Raw genomic sequence first — 26,268 nt, 5'->3', positions numbered from 1 at the left:
TATATACCCTAATAATACATGGAAAATTGGGCTGGGGAAATAGGTAATCATCTCACCAGGTACATAGAGGGCATTTGACAAAATTCAATACTAATTCATGTTAAAAACAAAAATAAAAAATCACAAAACCTAGGTCTTAAAGAACTAGAGTTAAGAGACCAAGCCCCTGTCTTCACCACCACTGTCTTTTCTTCAAAGCTTGATTATAATTGGTTTAGCCACCACATGTGATAAAATTTTTTCATTAGGAAGTATTATATTAATTTTATCTATGTTTCTTAGTATCTCAGATCCTAAGGAAAAGGATTTCCTTTCCTTAACAGAGACTATCATCTACAAACCTATAGGTAACATCATACTTAAAAGAAAACTGTATTCTCTTTAAGGAATGGAACAAGACAAGGATACAGCTAGTCCCACCACCATGTAATACAATTATAGAAAAAGTAGCCACTATAAGAAATAATAAAAAGTAAAACAAAGTATAAAATTGGAAGGAAAGAGACAAACCTCAGTGTTTGCAACTGGTATAATTATTTCGTATAGAACTCTCAAGAAAATCCACAGAAAAACCATTAGAATTAATATAAGTTCAGAAAGGTAGTTAGAAATGAAATCAATCTAAAAACAACTGATTGCATTTCTCCACACTAACAGTAACCAATCAGAGAGAGAGAGAGAGAGAATATGTAACAGTGTAACCAGCAACAATGTGACAAAATAAGAAACCACTTATATTAGTAATACTATTGAAGCTAGGAATTATCTTAATAAAAAATGCAAGAGACCTGTGCAGAAAATTTGAAAAACTCTATTAAAGTACATCTAAGAGAAAATATGAATAAATGGAGAGAAGAAACCATATTCATGGGTGAGATGACTTGACAATAAAAGGTATAATTTCTTCCCAGATCAACCAATGATTTCAATTAATTTCCAATCAACTTCAGAAAGACTACTGTGAACTTTACAAATTTTAAAATGTTTATGAAAGAACAAGCCCATGAAAAGAAAAGAAAAAGTTAAAAAAAAGGTAGATATTAAGACATATTACAAAGCCATAATAAAAACAAAATCTAATTGGATTAAAGATGTAAAAGTAGAAGAAACTGTAAAATTAGTAGGAGAAAATATAGAAAAAAATTTATAATCTTCAGGTAGGTAAGGATTTCTTAAATGAGATGTAAATAGCATAAGCTAAAAGGAGAAAAATGATGGCTAAGACTACACAAAATTTAAAGATTTATGTTTTAAAAAAAAGTAGACCATAGACTTAGTGTAAACTATAAAGCTCTTAGATGAAAACATAAGAATGACTCTTCATAACCTTGAGTTAGGCAAGGATTTGTTAGACATGACACCAAAAACAAAGAAGGTAAGAGAAGATTGACCAGCTGGACATCAACAAAACTGAAAATTTTTTTGCCTCAAAGAACACCAACAAGAAAGTGAAAAGACAAGTCACAGAACTATTTGCAACTCATATATCTGATAAAAGGACTGTATCAAGAATATATAAAGAACCATTACAATTTAATAATAAAATAAAAATAACAATTTTAAATAGTTCTGAATAGACATTTCTTTAGAGAAGAGGCACGAATGGCTAATAAGTGCATGAAAATACATTAAACATCATTAACCATCAGGGAAGTGCAAATTAAAACCACCATGTACTACAACTTCATACCCACTAGGATAGGACAGCTCTAACTCAAATGAGGGACAAGTGGTAATGAGGACTTGAAGAAAATGGAACCATCACGCACTGCCAGTAAGACCAGAAAATGTCACAGCTGCTTTGGAAAAAAGTTTGGGTGTTCCTCAAAAGTTTAAAAGTTGGGATACCATATGATCCAGTCATTCCACTTCTAGGTATATATCCCAGATAAATGAAAATATATGTTCACACAAAAATTGTACATGAATGTTCACAGAAGCATTATTCACAGGAGCCCAAAAGTAGAAACAACCTAAATGTGCATCGACTGATGAACGGATAAACAAAATGCAGTATACCCACGTGATTGAATATTATCGGGCATTAACAAGGAACAAACTACTGATAGATGCTATAATGTGGATAAACCTACAAAACACTATGCTAAATGAAAGAAGCCAGGCACAACAAACACATACTGAATCATCCCATTTGTATGAGATGTCCAGAAGCAGGCAAATGCAAAGAGACAGGAAGTAGCTTAGTGCTTGCCTGGGGCTGGGGAGGGGCATATTGAAGGAAAAGTGGAGAGTGACTGCCAACAGAGTAAAAAAAAAAAATCTAAAATTAGATTACAGTGACAGTTACACACTCTGTAAAGAGACTACAAACCACTGAATTGTATAATTTAAAATATAAGTGAATTTTATGGTATATAAATTTTGTTGTTTTTATTTGCTTTTATTGTATTTATTGAATTTAGTTATATTTACTTTAATAATAAAGTTATTAGTAATAATAAAAAGGAGACCATAAATGAAGTTAACAGATGGGTGACAAGATTAGGGGAAGACTGAAAAGATCCACATCTGACAGAGAACTAACATTTTAACTTATAAGGATGCCAATAAGGAACAAAATGCAAACCCTATAAAGAAAAATATCAGAAATCTGAAAGAAAAGAGGGGCAGATTAGATGGATAGATGGGCAAGCAGTTTACCAATGGCAAAACAATATGACGAGATGCTCAGTTAAAACAGAAATGGATACTGCTTTAACCTACCAGTTAAGATTGAAATTCCTAAGTGAGCTAAGAGTAAGTGCCAGCAGATGTTGGAAAAGGGACCCTTGAAGCACTCCCGGTGGGAGGAAACTGATGAAGCCATTCTACAGCACAAAGTAGCAGTTTTTAGTCAAAGACATCCCACAAGTATTCTAGAACCAGCAATCTCATATCTGTCTCAAAAAAAAAAAAAAATTCTTGCACAAGACACAGGGAGACACCATAAAGGATCTTTGGTGCAGCATTGTTCATGCAAGCAAGGAGTCACAGGCCACCTCACGTCTATCCCCAGGAGGCTGATTAAGTACTTGCGGTGTATACTTTCCATATGAAATTCTGTAACAACCAGGAGGAATGAATCAGATTTACATATAGCAATACGGTTTGACTCAAAAACATAATGTAGGGGGAAAAGAAATAGTAAGAGATTTATACATGAAAACATTTTAAAAGATTTTATTTGTTTATTTGAGAGAGAGTGTGAGAGAGCACGAGTGGGATTAGGGTCAGAGGTAGAGAGAGATAAGCAGACTCCCCGCTGAGCAGGGAGCCCAACTAGGGGCTTAATCCCAGACCTGAGCAGCAGACCCTTAACTGACTGAGCTACTCAGGTGTCGCTATTTTTATTTTTATTTTTGTAAGATTTTATTTATTTTGAGAGAGAGAGAGAGCATGAGCAAGGGGAGTGGCAGGCAGAGGGAGAGGGAGAAGCAGACTCCCCGCTGAGCACGGAGACTCCAACCAAGGACCCTGAGATCATGACCTAAGCCAAAGTTGGACATTTAACCGACCCTTAACTGACTGAGCCACCCAGGCACCTCTAGCCTAAAAATATTTATTTAGGTAAGTGCAACAAAAGCAAAACATGACATAGGTTTCAAAGATGACACATATTCTAAGAAAATATAATGAAAGGGAGTTTAGAAGAACAAACAAATACACCCGCAGGGCTGTCTGTTCCTGTGTGCTCGGGGAGGAGGTTACTGACAGAGAACTGGAGTATAAAGGGAGGAAATAACAAAGTAAAGTACATGAGAGACTCTAGATAGAGCAAGGATTAGTGTGTCATGAACTAAGGTGCATGAGCAATCAAATTTGGTAGACCTTAGATACTTAGGAAAGCACACAAAATCCCACGCATTACTTTTTTTTTTTTTTTCAAAAAAAATTTATTTATTTGACAGAGATCACAAGTAGGCAGAGAGGCAGACAGATAGAGAGGTGGAAGCAGGCTCCCTGCAGAGCACAGAGCCCGATGTGGGGCTCGATCCCAGGACACTGGGACCATGACCTGAGCCGAAGGCAGAGGCTTTAACCCACTGAGCCACCCAGGTGCCCCCCCATGCATTACTTTTTAGTGAAAAATATAAGAAGGTCCATCACATGCTGGTGGCTAACTCAATGGATCACAAAGCTATGGAGAAAAGAAGGTAGGGGGAAAGACAGGGGCTTGCTTGGTTTTCTGCTGAGTAATTCCATTTTCTGGAACATGGAAGCAAGAACACAGGGTGGTATAAATGCCAGGCATGGTATCTCCGGCACACCACTTCTTACCCCTGCAGACGAAGCGAGGGGAGCAAAAGGAGAGAACCATCCACAACAGTTCAAATTTAGTTAACAGGAGGAAGAGAAAAGAGGACATCAGGGAATTTAGCAGAAAGGGAATAGCTCATTGAATCAAGACTCCGATTTTCTGGCTCATGAGAAAGTCATTTTCTAAAAGCAATGAATACTCAACATAGCCCTGAAGCAGGACAGAGGAGGGATTCCGTGTTTTAAAAATTAAGATCTTATGTCATCTTTTGTCAAATTCAAATGGCTATTTTCAAAGTTCAGATCATTGGAGTTTTGTTTCAGTAATGGGCCATATGATCAGATCCATGTAATTAGGCTGAATTCATTTTTATTGAGACAAAAGTTGACTGAAAGGGGGTTCTTGGTATTGGCTACAAACCGTGTCATCACTCAAATATAAGTCAGGTGCCTGCAAATTTAGGCCCTTTACTTTCAACACTTAGTGCCTTCTACCCTTTATGCTCATCTCACACAACTGGCCACGTGGGCAACTCGTATGTGTAGATATATAGATACAGTACATGTAGGGGTAGGGGTAGGGGTAAGGGTAGAGGTAGAGGTATAGATAGAATTTTTTGTTCCTTGCCAGGGTTGTTTCCACAGTCCTGAGGTGGAGCGCAGTTCTCCATACGACGATGAAGTTAGTGTATATGTGATGAACGGCAAAGACCAGAGCACTTCTCTTTCACCCTTCTGCTGACAGATGCAGCAGACAGGAAGTTTCCTGGTCTGGGAAGGACTCGGTCCCTGAGAGTTCCCATCCCTGACCATTTTCGCCAGCCTGGAAGGGGGGCTGGTGTTGGAGTCTCTGCGGAGTAAAGCCCCTGTCTTCTCATGGGCAGGGCCTAGGGGAAGGGGCGACATGCTGGACTAGCTGATGTCCATGCCCATGGCCAAGAGTGGCGAGCTGCAAGCTTGCCAGCTCAGCAAACGCTTGGAAGGCACCCCAGGGGCACCCAAGTGCACCCTATCTGTAAAATGCAGAAAGGCAAACTACACGAGGAGTGGAGCCAAATGGGGAAGGAAGAGGAGTCTGAACGGTAAGCAGGGGCAAATGATGAGTTCCTCCCTGCTGAGCTCAGGGGAGGCACTCTGCTCAGCATTTTACTCCCACTTGGATTGTTACTGAAAGCCGGCGGAGGTAGGGGACCCGTGGCGTTGTCCAAAAAGGAAACGTGTGATGGGAACCGTTCACGGCCTGCCGTGCCGCTGTGCGACCTCGGCCCCAGGCTGCCAGACCCTTGGCACACTAGTCTGCGCTCCCCCAGCCTTGGAGTCAGGCCTGGCGGACCCGAGCCACACAGGCCCCTGCGGTGCCGCGGCTCAGCGCCCCCAGCCCTGAGGCATGAGCCCACCCGCCCGGCCCGGCCCGCGTCACAGCTCCTCCTGGCGTCTCGCCCGCCTGGTCCGCAAGGCGGAGCCCGCGAGGCGGCCGCGGAGGGGCCGCGCTTACCTAGTCTGGTGCGGGCAGCGGCCCCAGCTCGCGGCTCCATGCCGACTGCCGCCGCTCTCCGCGCCCCTCGCTCCGACGAGCTGCTGCGCGAGTCCGGGCCACCGCCACGGTCACTTTCATTTTCCTCAACGACGGCGGCAGGAAAGCGAAAGCGAAAACGGCTTAGAGGCGGGCCCCGGCCGAGCGCGGTGAACGCCGAGCGTGGGCTGGCAGCCAGAGGCAGGGGCTCGGGCCTCAGGCCTGCAGGCGGGCGGCTGGCCGGACGGAGCCCCATGCCTCCGAGGGGCCGCAAGCGGGCCCGCTGCGCACGCCTCGGTGGGCCTGTCCCCGGCAGGAAGGCGGGCAGCCCGGCAGCAAGGGGAGAGGCCCCGCAGCGCGCCTTCGTTCGGCCCCGCGGCCCACCGAGTCTCGCTTGGCCCATGAGGACCGCTTCCCCTGCCGCCCCTCAGTCAGCGCCTGCTTGGGCCTCGGGGCTGATGGCCGCGCTTCGTGGGTTTCTGCCCTCAGGAGACGGGTCTGGCCTGGGCGGCCGGGAGCGAGTCTCTGACGGGTCCTGGGTTGGGGCGCTGAGCCACCTCGGGCAGGTTTCGTTCTGAGACCCTCAGGGCTCTGCCGGTCCCCCAGGCCCAGGCATGCGCACTGGACTCTCTGCCGAGCTGGTGGCGCCGTGGCTTCGAACAGCCTGGTTGTGACCACGAGGTGCCAGGCTCTTCATCCTGGGTCCAAGGAGATATAGAAGTCAATGGTACCCGTGAAATGGGGGACTCGTCATTTGATAGGAAAAACTGAACAGCATGCTTAGGATTTGGACTCCCTACTCTAACTGGTGCCCATCAATACCCACGGGTTTGGTGGCCTGTTATTTATTGGCTGTGTGATTTGGGGTAGAATCCCTTAGCCTTAGTTTCTTTCCTGGACGAGGATGGTAACCATACTTACCTCAAGGTTGTAGGAATTCAATGAAACGATATGAGGGAGAAAATAGTTGGCATTTTCTGCTAGGCTGTCGGTGGGTTCTTTGAGGGTAACAACCGAGTCATTGTTTTTCTGGATGCCTGATAGACATTCTCTAATGTCAGCTGATAAAATTGAAGATTTCCATGACAATAAAATAGTTTTCAGAGTTTAGACTGTGTTATCGTGACTCTGAAGGACTGAAGAGACCCTATAGTCTTTTTGGAAGGCACCTCACACCTCACCTGAAAATTATCCCCTATAATTATGCCACTGGATCGACCAGTTCTGTTAAAGTAGAGTGCTGCTACAACTGAAGTTTGAGGAAACTCCCTACAACTCTTTCCAGCATCAGTCACTGAGATCTGAAAATACTTTTGTAAGTAAGCGTTTCTACTTGGAAAACATTGATAAGACTCCGTACTCCAAACCAAATTTACCATGTGTGTGTTTGTTCATTTTTGTCATGGAACAGTCTAATAACTGGAACAGAAAAACAAAATTAACTGTCTAATCTGGCAGAGTCACCTTGGTTTGCCTGTTTGAAATTCAGGCATGTTCCCTGCATGATGGAAGCCTTGATCTGTGACTGGTGTTGTGGCTTTCTAAGTGTAATTGCAGTATTTCTCTCAAGAGCATGTGGGGAAGTGGGGCAGGCCAAATGGTGACCTTAGAAAAACAAGAGCCTGTGTTTCCCCCTCCAGGAGATGATGCTTTTGGTCTGTAGCATGAAGGAAAAAGTAAAAAAAATAAAATAAAAAAATCAAGGGAATCCTTGGAGCTCTTCCTTGTGATAGAACAATCATTCTTAATTCCATGAGAGTGAAGTAGAGGTAAATCTGAAAATCTGTTTCTGCATAAAAAGTATGTGTGGGAGATGAGGGTTAAGAAAAGAGAGGTAGAGATGCAAGATTTTAAAGCCATGTCCTGGTTACCTTTTATAGATGTTAACCCATGTGACAGGAGAGGTGCCAGGAGGTAAAAGACTCGCCTGTAGTCTATCATCTTGGTGATTTCCCACGGTCTAGATTTGGTCTTTGATCTTGTGGGACCCAAAATTCCATCTTTTCAATGTTGCAGTGTTGATTAAAAATCCACATTGTATAAAATCAGAAGGCGAACTTAGTGATTTCATTCACTATTTGCTAAACTCTACACTAAGTACAGCACATGCATTGCTTTCTTTAAAAAAAATTTTTTTTTATTAACATATAATGTATTATTAGCCCCAGGGGTACAGGTCTGTGAATTGCCAGGTTTACACACTTCACAGCACTCACCATAGCACATACCTTCCCAATGTCCATAACCCAACCACCCTCTCCCTACCCCCCACCCCCTGGCAACCGTCATGTTTTGTTTTGTGAGATTAGAGTCTCTTATGGTTTGTCTCCCTCCCAATCCCATCTTGTTTCATTTATTCCTTGCCTACCCCCCAGCTTCCCCATGTTACCTCTCAACTTCCTCATATCAGGGAGATCTTGTGATAATTGTCTTTCTCTGATTGACTTATTTCGCTCAGCAAAATACCCTCTAGTTCCATCCACGCCATCTCAAATGGCAAGATTTCACTTCTTTTGATGGCTGCATAGTATTCCATTGTATGTGTGTGTGTGTGTGTGTGTGTGTGTGTGTGTGTGTATACCACATCTTCTTTATCCATTCATCTGTTGATGAACATCTAGGTTCTTTCCATAGTTTGGCTATTGTGGACATTGCTTATGCATTGCTTTCTTTAATTCTTTAATTCTTTAATTTAATCATGTGGTATGTTGTGATCTTTTTTTCAGTGGGGGTAAAAAAGATGAAGGGAATTCCCAAGGTTAGCATGTACAGTATGTAAGTGGTAGAGTCAGGGTTCATTGAAGGCCTGGAGCTTAACCATTTCTGTTAGAAGCAAAACAGTCAGGACCAAAAGGCTCTTGAGGTTAGCTGATGAGTGCACTCTCTTCCTAAACAATTTGGAACCTACTTGTCAGAAGGTGGCTTGGTGAGCTCAAAGCCAAAATCAGAAGGGTAAATTATGTGACTGAAATCAGCCCTGGGGAGCTTGGTGCATCTTTCTCCGCACCAGGGGTCACACAAGCTGATGGGAGGATGGGCCACTCATTCCTGCTATCCTGGCCAGCCCTTCTCCTGGGGGCGGGATGGGGGGTGCGGTGCCCAATGGACACTCTCTGTTCTCCTTATTAATGTACCAGGGCTGTCCCTCCTTAGATGAACACATTTCTTTTTTAGATAGAGCAAGGCCATAGTGAGTAACATTACTGTTAGGCCTTGTAGATCCTGGAGTCCTTATTGCTCTTAAAGGAGGCATGTTGTATATCTTTGCTCTGATTGGTCTGCTTTCTAATTTAACTTTCAAAGAGCAACTTTGTATCCCAGCTCTTTGGAGGCAACTCACTTTTTTCTCCTTCCTATGTTCCTGACTCCCTGACGTTCTAGCTCTAGAATAAAATCTTGTGCCACAACATGCACTTTATCCAGGCCTGCAGTGCTCATCAAGGAAGCCTTGAAAAATCCCAAGTCCAAGGCCAGCCCTCACAGATTTTACCATGGGTGAAGGGTGGGAGTAGATGTGCGGGGAGATCATGCCACTGGAGAACAATATAAATAGAAAGAAATAAAATTCACTGGTTAGAAAACACTTGGAATGTGACTCAAATAAAAAGGAAAAAATACCAAATAATTCTTTTAGATGCTTCCTTTATTCAACAAATATTTTGTTGCAACTACAAAATGCAGCCACTCTGCTAATATTGGAGATGCCATAGTGAACAAAAATGGGCAAAAAAAAATAGTCTCTACCATCAGGAAACACACGTTATAGTGAAGTAGTCAATTGGATAATTAATCAAATACAGAATACCATCCTAAATGCTACAAAGTGCATTTAATTTACTATAAGACAAAATTACAAAGGATTCAAACTTGTGTGAGGGTCGGAGAAGGCTTCCCTCAAGAAATGATATTTGAATTGGTAGCTAAGGAATGAGGATTAGTTAACTGGGTAAAGGGGAATGGGATTGGAGAAAAGATAATTGGTAGAGGGTACAATATGTGCAAGGGTCCTGAGGCAGCGAAGAACTTGGAGCATTTGGGTAACGAAGGAGGCTAGATTTGAACTATTATCTAACTGATGCTCAAAGGGTCAATGGAGCAGAGAGAGTAAGGACAGCCCAAGTCCTCAGGAGTCTGGAGAGTAAGGCAAAAGTCATAATAGGCAGGGCCTTGAATGTCATACTGAGGACCTAGATCCTTATCCTATGAGCTCTGATGTTGTTTAAACTGATCTGATTATGTTTTAAAAAGATGGTTCTGGGGCATGTGGCTGGCTCAGTCAGTAGAACCTGCAACTCTTGATCTGAGGGTGATAAGTTTGAGCCCCATGTCAGGTGTAGAGATTACTTAAAAACATAATCTTACAAAAAAGTTCTTTTTAAGATAAAAAGCCTGCTCTACATGCTGTATGGTGAATAGATGGAAAGATGGTCATCAGCTGGGAACAAGATGATGGTGGTAGTGGTGGAGGAGATAGAAACAGACAGATGTGAGAGATATTTAGGAGGTGAAATGGTTAGCATCTTGCCAGTGGACTGGGTCTTAAAGGAGAAAATATCAGGCAGGTTGAATAATTGAATGAATGATTGTGACTCACATCACTCTTCAAGAGAACCTTCTACAAAGAACAGAGCTGAGAGCCACTAGCTGCCTCCCCTTTTGATTTGTTGCAGCACACACACCAGGCTACACACTCTCTAGCTGCTCTCAGACAATGAACTCAGTGGTGATACAAGAGCCAGGCCATTTCTGCCCAAGCTGGGACTCCTCTAACAGGCGATCGGTGCTGTGCAGCTTCCCATCAGTGTGGTCAATAATTTCTCAGAAGTAATCTGCAGACTGAAGCTCTTCCTGCCCAATTCTTTTCCCTTCACTGTCCCTTTCCAGAGGGAACAGACCTGTGTCATGATCTGAGTCTCTCTCTGCCTATTCTCATTCCTTCTCCCCTTTACCCCTCATGAGCATTTTCCTCGAAAAGTTCTTGTGTGTGTGTGTGTGTGTGGTTTTTTTAAAAAGATTTTATTTATTTATTTGACACAGACAGAAAGATCACAAGTAGACAGAGAGGCAGGCAGAGGGGGAGGGGGAAGCAGGCTCCCCACCGATCAGAGAGCCCGATGCCGGGCTCCATCCCAGGACCCCGAGATCACGACCTGAGCCAAAGGCAGAGGCTCAACCCACTGAGCCACCCAGGTGCCCCAAAGTTCTTGTGTGTTTAATTCCATCTTGGCATATGCTCCAAGAGGACCTGAACTAACACAATGCTGCCCTTCTTTGAACTGGAGAGTTTTGGGAAAGGATCACATTTTGTGGGGTTTTGATTCTGTCCATCTTGGGTGAGGTGTCAGGTGGGCAGAGAATCTCATGTCCACTTCCCCACTCATAAGTTATGTTTGTGCTTTGCTACTAAACTATCAACTATGTCTTCTGTGTGAGCTAGGGTCTGGTCTTCTTTTGAAGTGTTTGTTCCATGGACAACCTTCAAACCTCAGTTTAGAACTCAAAACTAAAACAGCCTCTAGAAAAATACAACCTACCAATAGCAAAAATATCCTATAACTTTCTTAAGCCGGAGGGAAAAGTAAACAAATAGAAAATGAGTGAGCAATTGTTCTTGAACAAAGATAAGTAATTTTGCTTTGGGTGGCCTTGGTTTCCTGGGAAAAGGAGTAGTCTCTCATAAGTGTTCCTAAAGGAAAACACTTAGCTATTTGGCAACACAGAAGGAAATCTGTCTCTCTGTGGGGAAAAGAAGCCAGTACTCCCAAAGGCATTCTTGCTTTGATGTTTGTCTGCCTGAGCAAGGTGTCCTTTGAGAGGCTGGCAGAGGATAGCCCTGTCATGAAGATAGCAGTCCCCATCATCCGGTCTGAGTGAATCCCTGTGAGATGGCAGGTTATGTTCAAGTCCAACATTGGTTCATCCTCCTAAATCAGGCTTGGATACACATATGACTATGATTTGAGCACTAACCTCTCTCATAAGTCAAACAACATGTCTTTGACTAGTTACAGACCCCAGACAGACCATATCCATCTCACTGTCAAGTGTGGAGGCTGACAGTAGGTGAGTTTACAAGAAGCCTAGATACCATTAGCCTGCTTGGACTAAAAAGAGAACGGAGAGGGTGTGGGCATCATGAAGTTTTTCCTGAGGGCTCTGGCTTTCATTAAGGGATGAATGAGTAAAAAGATTTCTCCCAAAGGTAGTTATAATTTCCCTGATGGACCAAACAGAACGTAACAAGGACTAATTATTTGTAGAGTTAATAATTGCCTTAGAGAGCCCTGGAGGGATAGCAATATTATTGTCAACACATATTTAGTATGGTTAAGGATTTTACATGCTAATTTAATCCATTTAAAACCCCAAAGAGGGGTGTCTGGCTGTCTCAGTCAGTAGAGTGTGTGACTCTTGATCTCAGGGTTGTGTGTTTGAGCTCCACATTGGGTGTAGAGATTCCTTAAAAAATAAAATCTTAGGGGAGCACCTGGGTGGCTCAGTGGGTTAAAGCCTCTGCCTTCGGCTTGGGTCATGATCCCAGGTCCTGGGATCAAGCCCCGCATAGGGCTCTCTGCTCAGCAGGGAGCCTGCTTCCTCCTCTCTCCCTGCCTGCTTCTCTGCCTACTTGTGATCTCTGTCTGTCAAATAAATAAATAAAATCTTAAAAAAAAAAAAAAGGAAAAAATAAAATCTTTGGGGTGCCTGGGTGGCTCAGTGGGTTAAAGCTTCTGGCTTTGGCTCAGGTCATGATCCCAGAGTCCTGGGATCAAGCCCCGCATAGGGCTCTCTGCTCAGCAGGGAGCCTGCTTCCTCCTCTCTCCCTGCCTGCTTCTCTGCCTACTTGTGATCTCCGTCTGTCAAATAAATAAATAAAATCTTTAATAAATAAATAAATAAAATATTTGATACCCCATTGAGACAGGTCATTTATTTTATAAGTAAGGAAACTGAATCTCAGAAAGATTAAGTGAGTTGCCTGACGTTATAGAGCTGGTAAGCTACTTTTGGACCAGCTAGACCACGTATCTGCTCCAGGTGTGTGCACTTGTATAAGCCACCATGCATCCCAGGAAGAGGATGCATTTGAGGTGAACTTTGAACGTGGGTAGAATTGGGAAATCAGAGAAGAAGGATGGCGACAGGCGTGTCTAGGAAAAATGTAAAATTGGGAGAGTATTATATCAGGAATCAAAATTAAAAATATGTGAAGGTTTGGGAGAGGGTTGGGGACGTTTTTAAAAATACTAAAAAATATGCAGAAAAAATTCATCTTTATTGTCATCTCGCATATCTACTTCCAGCTTTATTTTTTAAACTAAAACCACTTTGAAACATGTATGCACTCCTTGTAAGGAATACAAACACTATAGAAAGTACAATAAATGCCTTAAAATCTTCTCCAAATGTTGGTACCATCTAAAAGGTATTGCTATATATTATTAGAAAAATATTCTATACATTTTTCTTCACATTTATACAGAGAAGAGGATGGATGGGTAGGTGAAAATATCTCAGTATTGTTTTCATTTGTATTTCTCTTATTAGGAGTAAAGTATATGATCTTTTCATAGGTTTAAAAGACATCTCAATTTCAACCTCGGTATATTGTTTATACCTCTTAGCCATTTTAAAATTGGGGTTGGTTTTTTTCCTGTTTATTTGTAGGAAATCTTTTTATATTAGGTAAGTCAGCTCTTTGTTATATGAATTGCAAATGGATTATGAGCTTAGACTTCATTATTTAATTTTTTCACTTGTATTTATTTATTTATTTGAGAGAGAGAGAGAAAGCAGGAGCATGGGGAGAGAGGGAGAGGGAGAAGCAGACCCCCCTTCCCAAGCAGGGAGCCCAATGCCAGACTCGATCCTAGGACCCTGAGATCACAACCCAAGCTGAAGGCAGACATTCAACCAAGTGAGCCACCCAGGCATCCCTAGACATAATTTTTAAATAGTTTCTCTCAAAAAGAATTCATGGTCACCTTACTATTTGAATTGGATACTTGAGAATTTTTATTGCCATTATCCATGAACAATTCTTTTAAAAAGTTAATTACTGGTTTATGTGTCTGTTTTTGTGACAGTACCATGCAGTCTTGGTGATCACAGCTTTGTAGTAAAGCTTGAAATCAGGCAATGTGATGCCCCTAGTTTTGTTTTTCTTTTTCAACATTTTCTTAGCAATTCAGTGTCTTTTCTGGTCCTATATAAATTTTAGGGTTGTTTGTTATAGCACTTTGAAAAACATGGGTGGAATTTTGATCAGGTTAGCATTGAAAGTATAGATTGCTCTGGGCAATATAGACATTTTAACAATGTTTATTCTTCCAATCCATGAGCATGGAATGCTTTTCGATCTTTTTGTGTCTTCTTCAATTTCTTTCATGAGTGTTCTGTAGTTCCTTGGGTACAGATCCTTTACTTCTTTGGTTAGGTTTATTCCAAGGTATCTTATGGTTCTTGGTGCGATGGTGTATCTTATGTATGGTATCTTATGGTGCTTGGTGCTGCAAATTATCTTCGACAAAGCAGGAAAAAATATCCAGTGGAAAAAAGACAGTTGCTTCAATAAATGGTACTGGGAAAATTGGACAGCTATGTATAGAAGAATGAAACTCGACCATTCTCTTACACCATACACAAAGATAAACTCGAAATGGATAAAAAACCTCAACATGAGGCAGGAATCCATCAAAATCCTAGAGAAGAACATAGGCAGTAGCCTCTTTGACATCAGCCACAGTAACTTCTTTCAAGATATGTCTCTAAAGGCAAAGGAAACAAAAGCAAAAATGAACTTTTGGGACTTCATCAAGATAAAAAGCTTCTGTACAGCAAAGGAAACAGTCAACAAAACAAAGAGACAACCCACGGAATGGGAGAAGATATTCGCAAATGACACTATAGACAAAGGGCTGATATCCAAGATCTATAAAGAACTTCTCAAACTCAACACTCAAAAAAACCAGATAATCATATCAAAAAATGGGCAGAAGACATGAACAGACACTTCTCCAAAGAAGACATACAAAGGGCTAACAGACACATGAAAAAATGTTCATCATCATTAGCTATCAGGTAGATTCTAATCAAAACCTCATTGAGATACCACCTTCCACCAGTTAGAAGGGCCAAAATTATCAGGACAGGAAGCAACAAGTGTTGGAGAGGGTGTGGAGAAAGGGGAACCCTCTTACACTGTTGGTGGGAATGCAAGTTGGTGCAGCCACTTTGGAAAATAGTGTGGAGATTCCTTAAGAAATTAAAAATAGAGCTACCCTGGGGCACCTGGGTGGCTCAGTGGGTTGGGCCTCTGCCTTCGGCTTGAGTCATGGTCTCATAGTCCTGGGGTTGAGCCCCGCATCAGGCTCTCTGCTCGGCAGGGGGCCTGCTTCCCTTCCTCTCTCTCTTTGCCTGCCTCTCTGCTTACTTGTGATCTCTCTCTCTCTGTCCAATAAATAAATAAAATATTTTAAAAAATAAAAAATAAATAAAAATAGAGCTACCCTATGACCCTGCAATTGCACTACTGGGTATTTACCCCAAAGATACAGATGTAGTGAAAAGAAGGGCCATATGTACCCCAATGTTCATAGCAGCAATGTCCACAATTGCCAAACTGTGGAAAGAGCCAAGATGCCCTTCAACAGATGAATGGATAAAAAAGATATGGTCCATATATAAAATGGAATATTACATCTCTATCAGAAAGGATGAATACCCAACTTCTGTATCAACATGGACATGACTGGAGGTGATTATGCTGAGTGAAATAAGTCAAGAAGAGAGAGTCGATTATCCTATGGTTTCACTTACTTGTGGAGCATAAGGAATAACATGGAGAACATTAGGAGACAGAAAGGAAAAGTGAATGGGGGAAATCAGAGGGGGAGACAAAGCATAAGAGACTATGGACTCTGAGAAACAAACTGAGGGTTTTGGAGGGGAGGGGGTGAGGGGTTGGGTGAGCCTGGTGGTGGGTATTATGGAAGGCACATATTGCATGGAGCACTGGGTGTGGTGCATAAACAATGACTCTTGGAACACTGAAAAATAAAAATAAAATAATTTTTAAAGCACTCAAAATAAATAAAACCTGAATTTCAAAATAAAACCTTACTAACTCCATTCAAGAATCCATTAAAAAATAGTCATCCAACAACAACAACAAAATAAATAAAAAGTTAATTATTGTGGTAAAATATATGACATAAAATTTCCCATTTTTACTATTTTTGGGGGTACAACTCAGTGGCATTAAGTACATTCACATTGTTGAGTGGGTAACACCAGCATCCATCTCTAGAATTTTTCATCATCTCAAACTAATCTCTGTACCCATGAAACAATCACTCCTATTACCCCTTCCTCTCAGGCCCTGGTAACCATTATTCTTCAGTGCTTAACAAGTATCAGAGTTCCCTTCCTTTTTAAGGCTGAATAGTATTCCATTGTATGTATATACTGAAGTTTGTTTAACCACCTGTTCACTGATGGACACTTGGGTTGTTTCCACCTTTTATCTACAGTAGAAAATTCTGCTATCTATGCTATAACACAGGTGTACAAATGTTTGAGTCCCTGTTTTCAATTCCTTTGGTTATTTACCTAGGAGTGGAATTGCTGGATCATATGGTAATTCTATGTTTAATTTTTTTTTTAGGAAATATACAGTTTTCCATAATATAGCTGCACCATTTTACATTCCCACCAGCAATGTACAGGTGTTTGAATTTCTCCATGTCCTCACCAATACTTATTTTCTGTTTTTTGTTTTAACAACAGCCATCCTAATGAGTATAAAGTGATTTCTTTTTTTTTTTTAAGAATTTATTTATTTATTTGACAGAGAGCGAGATCACAAGTAGGCAGAGAGGCAGGCAGAGAGAGAGGAGGAAGCAGGCTCCCCGCTGAGCAGAGAGCCTGATGTGGGGCTCGATCCCAGGACCCTGAGATCATGACCTGAGCTGAAGGCAGAGGCTTTAACCCACTGAGCCACCCAGGCGCCCCTAAAGTGATTTCTTATTGTGGTTTTTTTTTTTTTTTTTTTTTTTTTTTTTTAAAGATTTCATTTATTTATCTGACAGAGAGAAATCACAAGTAGGCAGAGAGGCAGGCAGAGAGAGAGGAGGAAGCAGGCTCCCCGCTGAGCAGAGAGCCCGACGCGGGGCTCGATCCCAGGACCCTGAGAACATGACCTGAGCCGAAGGCAGCGGCTTAACCCACTGAGCCACCCAGGCGCCCCTATTGTGGTTTTGATTACAAATAAATATCTCCCTAATGAATAGCACTTCTTTTCATGTGCTTATTCACCATCTGTATATCTTGTTTGGAGATATTTCTACTTAAGCCCTTTGCCGATTTTTTTTTTTTTTTTTACATTGTTGGGCTGTAGGAATTCTTTATATATATTTTGGATATTAACACATTAGTAGATACATAATTTCTTCCATTTTCTGGGTTGCCTTTTCACTCTTGATAGTGTCTTTTGATACACAAAATTTTTTCATTTTTCCCTAGCTTTATTGAGATGTAATTGACATATAACAAAAGTTTTTAATTAAGTCCAGTTTATTTTTTTCTTTTGTTGCTTGTGCTTTTGGTGTCATATCCAAGAAATGACTGCTAAATCCAAAGAAACTTTCTCCCCTCTAAAAAGTATTAGGATTTTAGTTCTTATGTTTAGTTTTTTCATCTATTTAGAGTTAATTTTTGCATATGGTACAAGGGTCCAACTTTATTATTTTGCTTGTGGACAACATCCAGTTTTCTAAGCATCTTTTCATGAAAAGACTGTTCTTTCCCCTTGAATGGTCTTGGCGGTTTTTTTTGAAATTCACCCTTTTTGACTATATCTGTGAGGGTTTACTTCTGGATTCTATTCTCTTTCATTGATCTCTGTATTTGTCATTCTGCCAGTATTACACTGTTTTGATTACTGTAGCTTTACTTCTTAATTCTCAACTTGGATAGCTTTTATTTCTTTTTCTTGCCTAATTGTTATGACCAGAACTTCCAGCATAGTTCCAGAAGTGGCAAGTGGCATCCTTCTCTTGTTACTGATCTTAGGGTGTGAGTTTCAGTTTCAACATCGAGTAAAATGTTAGCTGAGGTGTTTTTGTAGATGTCATTTATCACATTGAGGAAGTTCCCTTCTACTTCTAGTTTATTGAGGGTTTTTTTAAAATCATGAAATTGTGTTGAATATTGTCAAATGATTTGCTGCATCAATTGATAGAATTTTTATTTAAGCTCATTCATGTCTTGTATTACATCATTAATATTTTCAAATTGATCTACATTTGTGTTCCTGGGATAAACCTGCTAGGTTGCAATATATACTCCTCTTAGTATGCTACTGTATTTGGGTTGCTAGTACTTTATGGAATATTTCACATCTATGTTCATAAGGGATATTGATCTAAGGTTCCCTTTTGATGTCTTTGTCTGGATTTGGTCTCAGGGCAGGTCTCACAGAATGAGTCAGGAAGTGTTTTCTTCTCTTTTATTTGTGCAAATAATTTAGAAGGACTGGTATTAATTCTTCTTTAAATGTTTGGTAGAATTCACCAGTGTAGTCATCTGGTTCTGGGCTTTTCTTGTTGGGAGGTTTTTGATTATTAATTCAATCTCTCTCCTTAATTCTGTTCCAATTTTCTGTTTCTTCCTGAGTCAGTTTTGGTAATTTTTGTGTTTCTAGGAATTTGTCCAGTTCCTCTAGGTTGTCTAATTTGTTGGCACACAATTGTTTATAGGGTTCTCTTATAATCCTTATTATTTCTGGAAAGTTGGCAGTAATTTCCTCACTTTCATTAATTAACTGTCTTTTGTATTTATTTAGGTTGTTCCCTTTATCCATGTGCTTTATTCCTTCATGTGGAGTTCAGCTGCTCTAGTATCCTTTCATTTCATCCTGAAGGACTCTCTTAAACATTTCTCATAGGGCAGGTCACACTCCTTTCAGCAATTAACCCCTCTGTCCATTTTCTCCATTTCATGTATTTGTTTTCTATAATAGTTTCCAAAAATCTTTGAAGAGGCAAGTAAATAGAGGCCTTCATCTAGTCTGCTGTCACCCAGAGTTGAGAGTTTTAGGGAGATTGATCCAGATGTTGATGACTTTTTACTATTGCTGAAGAGTGTAGGGGTTATTCGGTATTACATTGCTAGGATGTACACAGGATGTTCTACAAACATTGTTAGAATCTTCTCTTTCCTTTCACCAATTTTTAAAGAGTATGATTTACATCATGCTGCATGCTTGTTTGATTGATGTTGTTGAAAACATTTCATAGGTTTGTACCTTTTTCTACTCATTTGACTGGTGTAAGGGAGCATGGTTCTATGATGGTTTTTGGAATATTCAAAACTGGTTGAAGGTTACTTGATAATTAAATATTTCAGATCTGTCAAAAACTCATACCACTTAGCACTGCGTCCTTGATGTGTACAGTCTATGCCCACAACTCTACACATTCATGAGAAGAGTGTCTCATATGACACTTCTTCTAAGGTAAAAAGAGCTAGTCAGGTGCCTGACTGCTGCCCTCTGGCTGGCCCAGCAGAAAGATAATGTTCCAGTGTCTTCTGGCAACTTCCAGCACAACTGTTGTTGAGTTAAGCCCCTTCCTCCCAAAGTGAGGAACCACCTTCCAAGGTGGGTCCATCTGAGACTCCAGGAAGACATGTGCCCTCTGCTGAGGAACCTCTGACTTTGTCTTCCTGGGCAGCCTCTGTCAATCTTATAGGATTTGTGTAAGGATCAAATGAGCAAATAGGGGAATAGGCATACCTTGGAGATATTGAAGGTTTGGTCCAGCCCCCTGGAATAAAGCAAATATCACAAGAAAGAAAGTCAAATGAACTTTTTGGTTTCTTAGTGCATATAAAAGTTATGTTTAGGGGCACCTGGGTGGCTCAGTCAGTTAAGTGTCTGCCTTTGGCTCAGGTCATGATCCCAGGGTCCTGGGATAGGGCTCCACATCGGGCTCCCTGCTCTGTGGGGAGCCTCCTTCTCCCTGCCTGCTGCTTCCCCTGCTTGTTTTCTCTCTCTTCATTATCTCTGTCAAATAAACAAGTAAAAATTTTTAAAATTATGTTTACACTATTGTCTATTAGATGTGCAATAGAATTATATGTAAAAAACCAACATATACACCTTAATTTAAAAATAGTTTGACGCTAAAAAAAAGTGCTAAACATCATTTGAGCTTTCAGCCAGTAGCAACCTTTTTGCTGTTGATGACTGATGTTGATGATCAGTGTGGAGGTTGCTGTAGGCGGGCAGGCTATGGCAATTTCTTAAAATAGGACAATGAAGTCTGCCATGTTGAATGCTTCTTCCTTTCTATTCTCTCTCTCTGTAGCATGTGATGCTGTTTGATATAATTTCACCCACAGTAGAACTTCTTTTGAAATTGGAGTCTATCCTCTCAAACCCTGCTGCTGTTTGATCAGCTAAGCTTAAATCATATCTTATATCCTTTTGTGCTCATTTCAACAATCTTCGCAGCCTCTCCACCAGTAGATTCAGTCTCAAGAAACCATGTTCTCTTCTCAGCCACAGGAAGCAACTCCTCATCCATTCAAGTTCTACCATGAGATGAGAGCAAGTGAGTCACACCTTTGGGTTCCACACCTAATTCAATTCTAGTTCTCTTTCCACCACCACCGTTGTGACTTCGTCTGCTAATATGTTGAATCTTCAATTTATAAAAAGCACAACAAAGTGAAGATAAATAAAACAAGATTGGCCTCTGTTTTTCCAAATTGCTTGTATAGCAATGGCACACACAATATAAGGTATTGCTAATATTATGTTGAATCCAGGCTCTGTTGACCTCAAAGCCCTATAGGAAAAGCAATTAGATGATAAACAACTAGGGGAAAGATTTGTTGGGCTACTTACTACTTGATAGAGAACAGGGCTCTCTGCCCAACTCATTCACCATCACTTATACTAGGTGTTACGTAGAATAATTCTCTTTGGCAAACACTACCCCTTCTGGAATTCATAAGACTGTTTAGGGAACTCTGAGGGAGAGAGGAGCTAGGAAAGAAAAAAGCCAGGAAAGAAAAAAGATCATTAGGGGATAGTCTTGTTTTTATCTTTATCTGTGGCAGAACCCTTAATAGTTTTTGAATCTGAATTGTTCCTTCACTTCGTTTGCTTTGCCCTTTGTATTTCTGTGGGTATCCTGGGTATTAGCTAAGCACCAACTCCCCCTGTGACTAAAGGCTATGCACCCCTCTCTCCCTGAGAGGAGATTCCCTGGTCAGGATAACTTGGTTATCAAGCCATGGCTCTGACAGAAACAGGTCCAGCAGGCCCAGACAGAGGGCTTAGATTTTCAGATGCTTGGCTCATCCCCAGAAGGAGTAACATGGGCTATTGCCTTGGCAAAGGAAGAGTTCTCAGCTTTCAGGTAATTGTGATATTGGCCCCCAGAAAGCCACAAATGATTGACATCAGTAGCACTGAAAATAAGAGAGAAAACTCAGAAACTGTTCATTCATGCAACAGGAGAAAGGGCAGGCGGGACCATAATTTATATTCTGGAGTCACCGTGAAGGTAGTTAATTAAAAACCTGGCACAGAATCAAGTTTGAGGAGCGTGGAGAAGCCAACAGGGTTACAGAAGATGAGCTTCCTTCCTTCCCACTTGAATTTGATGCTGCATATTATATTCTGCAACAGGCCTTTGACTTACCTAACACTGGAGCTTTTTACCCAGGTCTCTCTGTACGTTCCAGCTCAAATCACCCTGTGGCACATTTTATATATACATGTATTGTGAACTGTGTCCAGACCACTGTCTTCCCAGCCCCACCACTTACTCTAGCCGCTGTTGCACTGACCAGTTCACACAAGCTTTGACCGTGTTCCCTGACGCACAACCTGATAGTGCCTCACCCTGGAGGCTGTGATAGATTGCCTCTTGCTTTCTACCCGGAAGGAAGACCCTGCTCAGAACTCACACAGGGGCAACCTGGAAATGTGGGGAGGGGACTCTCGCAGGGCTACCTTTGATAGGTGGGAAGGGGGGGCCAAAAAATAAATGCCCTCTGTCCATGAGGCAGATCAGATGGTTTTGAGACATATTCCCTAAGGCTCCTCAGAAGCTCTGGCTGGCTCTAACATCCTCACGCTGGGTCTCCCCCTCTCCTTGTTTCCTCCCCATCCTTAGTCCTGCTCCCTGGAATCCTGTTCCCAAATACACTACCTAGCCACATAGAAGTGCTGGTCTGGGGACGCCTGGGTGGCTCAGTTGGTTAAGCAGCTGCCTTCGGCTCAGGTCATGATCCCAGCGTCCTGGGATTGAGTCCCACATCGGGCTCCTTGCTTGGCGGGGAGCCTGCTTCTCCCTCTGCCTCTGCCTGCCATTCTGTCCTCCTGTGCTCGCTCTCTCTCCCTCTCTCTCTGACAAATTAAAAAAAAAAAAAAAAATCTTAAAAAAAAAAAAAAGAAGTGCTGGTCTGAGCCCCTGCTTTCAGGGGAACTGAGTCCAAGACACTTGTGTAAGAAGGATGCTCTGTCTACAGTCACTTACTAGGGTGAAGGGGATGAAATCCGAGCCTCAGGCACTAAATACCAATCATGGCTAGAATGAGCACAAGCAGACACAGACCAAAGTCAAGTGATGGTACAGCCTGACTCACCAAATGGTGGAAATAAAGGTGGTAGGCAGTTGCTATTACTTAAAAAATCATTTTCTTTATTAAAACATCTTCATTTCCCAAGGCACTTCAGGAGCTTTCACAAAAATACAGCTTTTATCCAGGAGAGGCTTATGCTTTAGGAGTACAGTGGTAATATAATCGTAGAAGACAGTTACACCAAACACAAAATATCTCTCAAGTGAGCAATGCTGAAAGACTGTGAACACAATTTGACTTTCTTCTTTGTAATTTTTCCCCATGATTAGGTATCACAAAAGGAACACAGACAATGACGGCATTGTTGGCACACAGAGAAGGTGCTAGTGGCGAAGGCTGATAAGGCCTTGCACAAATGGCAACTGCACACCTTCGCCAGAGGGATTCTGGGTTGAAAAACACAAAAACACAAACAAAGACACAGATCAGGAGGCTGGGAACTAGCCCTTCCTAAGTCTATTCTGAAGGGCAAATAACTTAAGCAGAAAAAGACATAACATCAAACATCAAACAACCAAAACACAAATAAATTCTACCTTATAGTTTTGAGAGAAGAGATGAGTTTGCTTGTCTCTCTTTCTCAGTGATAGACTTCCTTCAAACCACACATCAGAAACCACAGTAGCTAGGAGATGTGATTTACACCGCAGTGGAAAACGAGAAGAGATTTGGTGATGTATCTCGTATGGGCCTGGACAAACCCAGTGCTTGGATCAGATGTAAACAAGTCTACCCAAGAGTCACACTGAGGGGTACAAGAGCTCACAAATCAATGCACTTGCCCTTGTTCTAAACCTGTTCAGTTCCCTCCAAAGTAATTACTTTTAGACTTCCCCAGATCTGTGCTCTCGTGCCTGGGGAAGCCAACAATCCCGGTTAATGTGGCCTGTGACTAAGAAAGTGTGAGAAATCAAACTCCCTGTGCGATTCTTTCTTTTCCTTTAAAGTGCACCATGAGAGGGAAATGGGGGTAAGATTAGGTGGGGAGATGGGACCTCCAGTCTTTCCAGGAGGTCTGAATTAATATGTAAATTTAGCAGATGCCTCTCCTATTTTTCCAGGTCCCATAGGTCCTGGTGAATAGTTAACTTCTTAGGAAGCACCCATCCATCATCCGGCAAGTCTGCACATTCGGACGTATCTCAAGCTGGTCTGGAGGGAAGGTGGTGTGCTTAGACCACAGGCAGCCCAAGTCCAGCTGTCCAGCCAGGAGCAAGTCAGACCCAGGGGTAAGCAGATGAACAGCAAAGATCTCCCCTGCTGAAGGACTCCGTGTCTATACAAGCTGCTTCTGACAAGACACAGTCTTCCCTCCTCACCTCATGTATTGGAGGTTGTGTTATAAGGCTGTGCTTTTAAGGACTGTGGAGTTTTCTTCACCATCTTTTAACATCCTTGTGTGGCCTGGAGTTTGTCTGTATTTTATTCTATAAAAACAAGCAAAACCAATGTTAGTAACAGATCTTTAAAAAGATGTCCACCAGTCTCGGGTTGCCTGGGTGGCTCAGTCGTTAAGCATCTGCCTTTGGCTCCGGTCATGATCCCAGGGTCCTGGGATTAGGCCCGCATCGGGCTCCCTGCACAGCAGGAAGCCTACTTCTCCCTCTCCCTCTCCCCCTGCTTGGGTTCCCTCTTTCACTGTCTCTCTCTTTCTGTGCCAAATAAATAAATAAAATCTTTAAAAAAAAAAAGATGTCTACCAGTCTCTAAACAGACAAACAAAACCCAGACCTGAGGTTATCTCACTAAGGGGGAAAAAAGTCTTAGAGCAGATTCTGAAAGGCTTCTCCTGGTCTCTGCTGTCCCAGAGTTGCTATGGTAGTCAAGAGGTACATGGTGACACGGTGGTCTGGGTCAGATCAGACAGGACAGTCAGTAAGCACCTTGTCATTTCTGCCCCTCTGATGGCTAAACTAGTACATGGTGTGTATGAGAGTCTGTGCAGGAATTCTCAGCAAGGCCCGGACCCAGGGCATCAACACTACAACTCAGAGCAACCTTACCCTTTGACCCTTAGCATCTGGTCAATGGTGTCCGGGAGGGGAGTGCCAAAGCTCTCTGGGAGGAACAAGGTGAGAATGGCTGTCAGGATGGTCAGACTCCCCATGAGAATGTAGGGCAGGAAGCGGTCATAGGCACCTACGGCAGAGTAGACAAAACCCCACGCCAGGGATGTGGTCAGACTTGGTCTCCCTCCCTCCCTCCTTCTGTGCTCCCAGGACTCCACAGGGGACCACATGCCTCCTAGGCTTCTGCATCTCTCACAGTCCGAGCTGCCAGACTGGCATCTGGCACCAGAACAGTTCTCAGAACTGAGCCAGCACAGAGGTTCCCAGATGTCCCGCAGTGCCCCACGGTGCAGGGAAAGGGAGCAGACCGGGAGGAGGTGTGATTACTCTCACTATTACTGTGATTACTATTCCTATTTCTCAGTGCTGGGTTTCCACAGAACTCCAGGTTCTCATCCAGGGACAGGAATAACTCCTCCACCTCTCCAGATGGGTCACAACTTGCTCGATTTGCCTTGAGGCCTGATAAGGTGTTTCTGCTTGTCATATCCATGTAATATGTTCACAACACATTCTGGGTACTCTCAAGGTGGCTGCCAATTCACCCCAAAGATATGCTGGCAAGGGCTGTGCCAGGGAACAGCAGCTGCCATGAGGGAACAATTTTAAGGAAGAATAAATCGGTTCCCGTTACACAGAAATGGCACAAGCCAGGGGGGCCTGGGTGGCTTAGTCGGATAAGCACCTGCCTTCGGCTCAGATCATGATCTCGGGGTCCTGGAATCAAGCTCCATGTTGTGCTCCCTACTTAATTGGGAACCTGCTTCTCCCTCTCCCTCTGCCTGCCACTCTCCCTGCTCTGCACTCTTGTTCTCTCTCAAATAAACAAATAAATAAATATCTTTTTAAAAAAATGGTACAAGGCAGATCTATACACAGTATAAAACTGCTCCCCCTGCTTTGCACTCTCACTCTCTCAAATAAATAAATAAATAAAATCTTAAAAAAAAAAAGGTACAAGGCAGATCTATACACAGTATAAAACTAAACTGCTCCAAATGACAATAATTCTCAGCACATCAGACCTCTTAAATGGCCATCTTTCCCTCTGTGCTCCTTTTATACTTTGATTCCAAGAAGAAATTTCTCCAGTTAAGTACATGGGTTCCTGATACCACCATGCAGTTTCTTAGGATAAAGAAACCGTAACCTCTGATGAAAGGCCTGGGAGGGCTAAAACAGAAAAACTCTGCTTGCTCATCTCACTGATTTCCAGCTAGTCTTTAAGTTGTTTTCCACATATCAGTGAATGTGTCCTCCCCAGTGTGCCTGGGCACATGTCTTCTGCAGGCACAGGTGCCGTCCTGGACGGACCCCACTTGCTGTGGGTGCCGGCTTTGCTGTTAATGACCCCCAATGGCTCACATCAAGGGCCTTCAGTGCTTCCAACCCACCTCCTACATGCCCTCAGCCCATGGTACTCACCAAGGTAAACGAAGTAGGGAGACAGGATACTGCCCAGGCGAGATGCTGTGGAGCTGACCCCCACGCCCATGTTTCTGACCACGGTGGGGTACAGCTCAGCAGTGTACACATACACCATGGAAAAGGCAGCAGTGACTCCAAACTTGCCCACCATCACCAGGATGGTGGCCAAGTAGTACCAACCTGGAGAGGAAAAGGGAAGAGAGCAGAAGGCACCAACTCATGCTATGTTGCTACAGGGCGTGCCAGAAGCAAACATACTTTCTGCTTTTTGGGGTATGGGGGACAGTTTCTCTGATGTGCTACCATGGGATAAGTGAATGTAGCCAAGCTGTCCCTCCCAGTTGA

General features: G+C 42.4%; 2 protein-coding genes across 5 annotated transcripts in view; both read right to left on the bottom strand.

Moving 5' to 3' along the window:
- RAD50 (RAD50 double strand break repair protein) overlaps positions 1–5,887 on the bottom strand; it is a 231,606-nt gene extending 225,719 nt beyond the window's left edge. For both annotated transcript variants that reach the window (XM_047729119.1, XM_047729120.1), the window contains exon 1: positions 5,753–5,887. The gene's annotated coding sequence lies outside the window, so the exon portion shown is untranslated. The remainder of the gene's footprint in view (positions 1–5,752) is intronic.
- An 8,610-nt stretch (positions 5,888–14,497) lies between these two features.
- Positions 14,498–26,268, bottom strand: part of LOC125099753 (solute carrier family 22 member 5) — a 32,553-nt gene continuing 20,782 nt past the window's right edge. The window contains exons 8-11 of one of the 3 annotated variants that reach the window (XM_047729130.1): positions 25,921–26,103; positions 24,430–24,565; positions 23,746–23,853; positions 14,498–14,533 (exon numbers count right to left, since the gene is read on the bottom strand). In XM_047729130.1, coding sequence (XP_047585086.1) covers positions 23,766–23,853; positions 24,430–24,565; positions 25,921–26,103 — 407 coding nt within the window. In that variant the 3' untranslated portion in view covers positions 14,498–14,533; positions 23,746–23,765. Of the gene's footprint in view, positions 14,534–19,925; positions 20,473–22,462; positions 23,854–24,429; positions 24,566–25,920; positions 26,104–26,268 lie in introns of those variants that run through there. The other 2 variants (XM_047729129.1, XM_047729127.1) reach the window with 2 other exon arrangements.

This window comes from Lutra lutra, chromosome 5, assembly GCF_902655055.1.
Source record: "Lutra lutra chromosome 5, mLutLut1.2, whole genome shotgun sequence".
NCBI lineage: Eukaryota > Metazoa > Chordata > Mammalia > Carnivora > Mustelidae > Lutra > Lutra lutra.
This window is presented reverse-complemented; position numbering and strand designations above follow the sequence as displayed.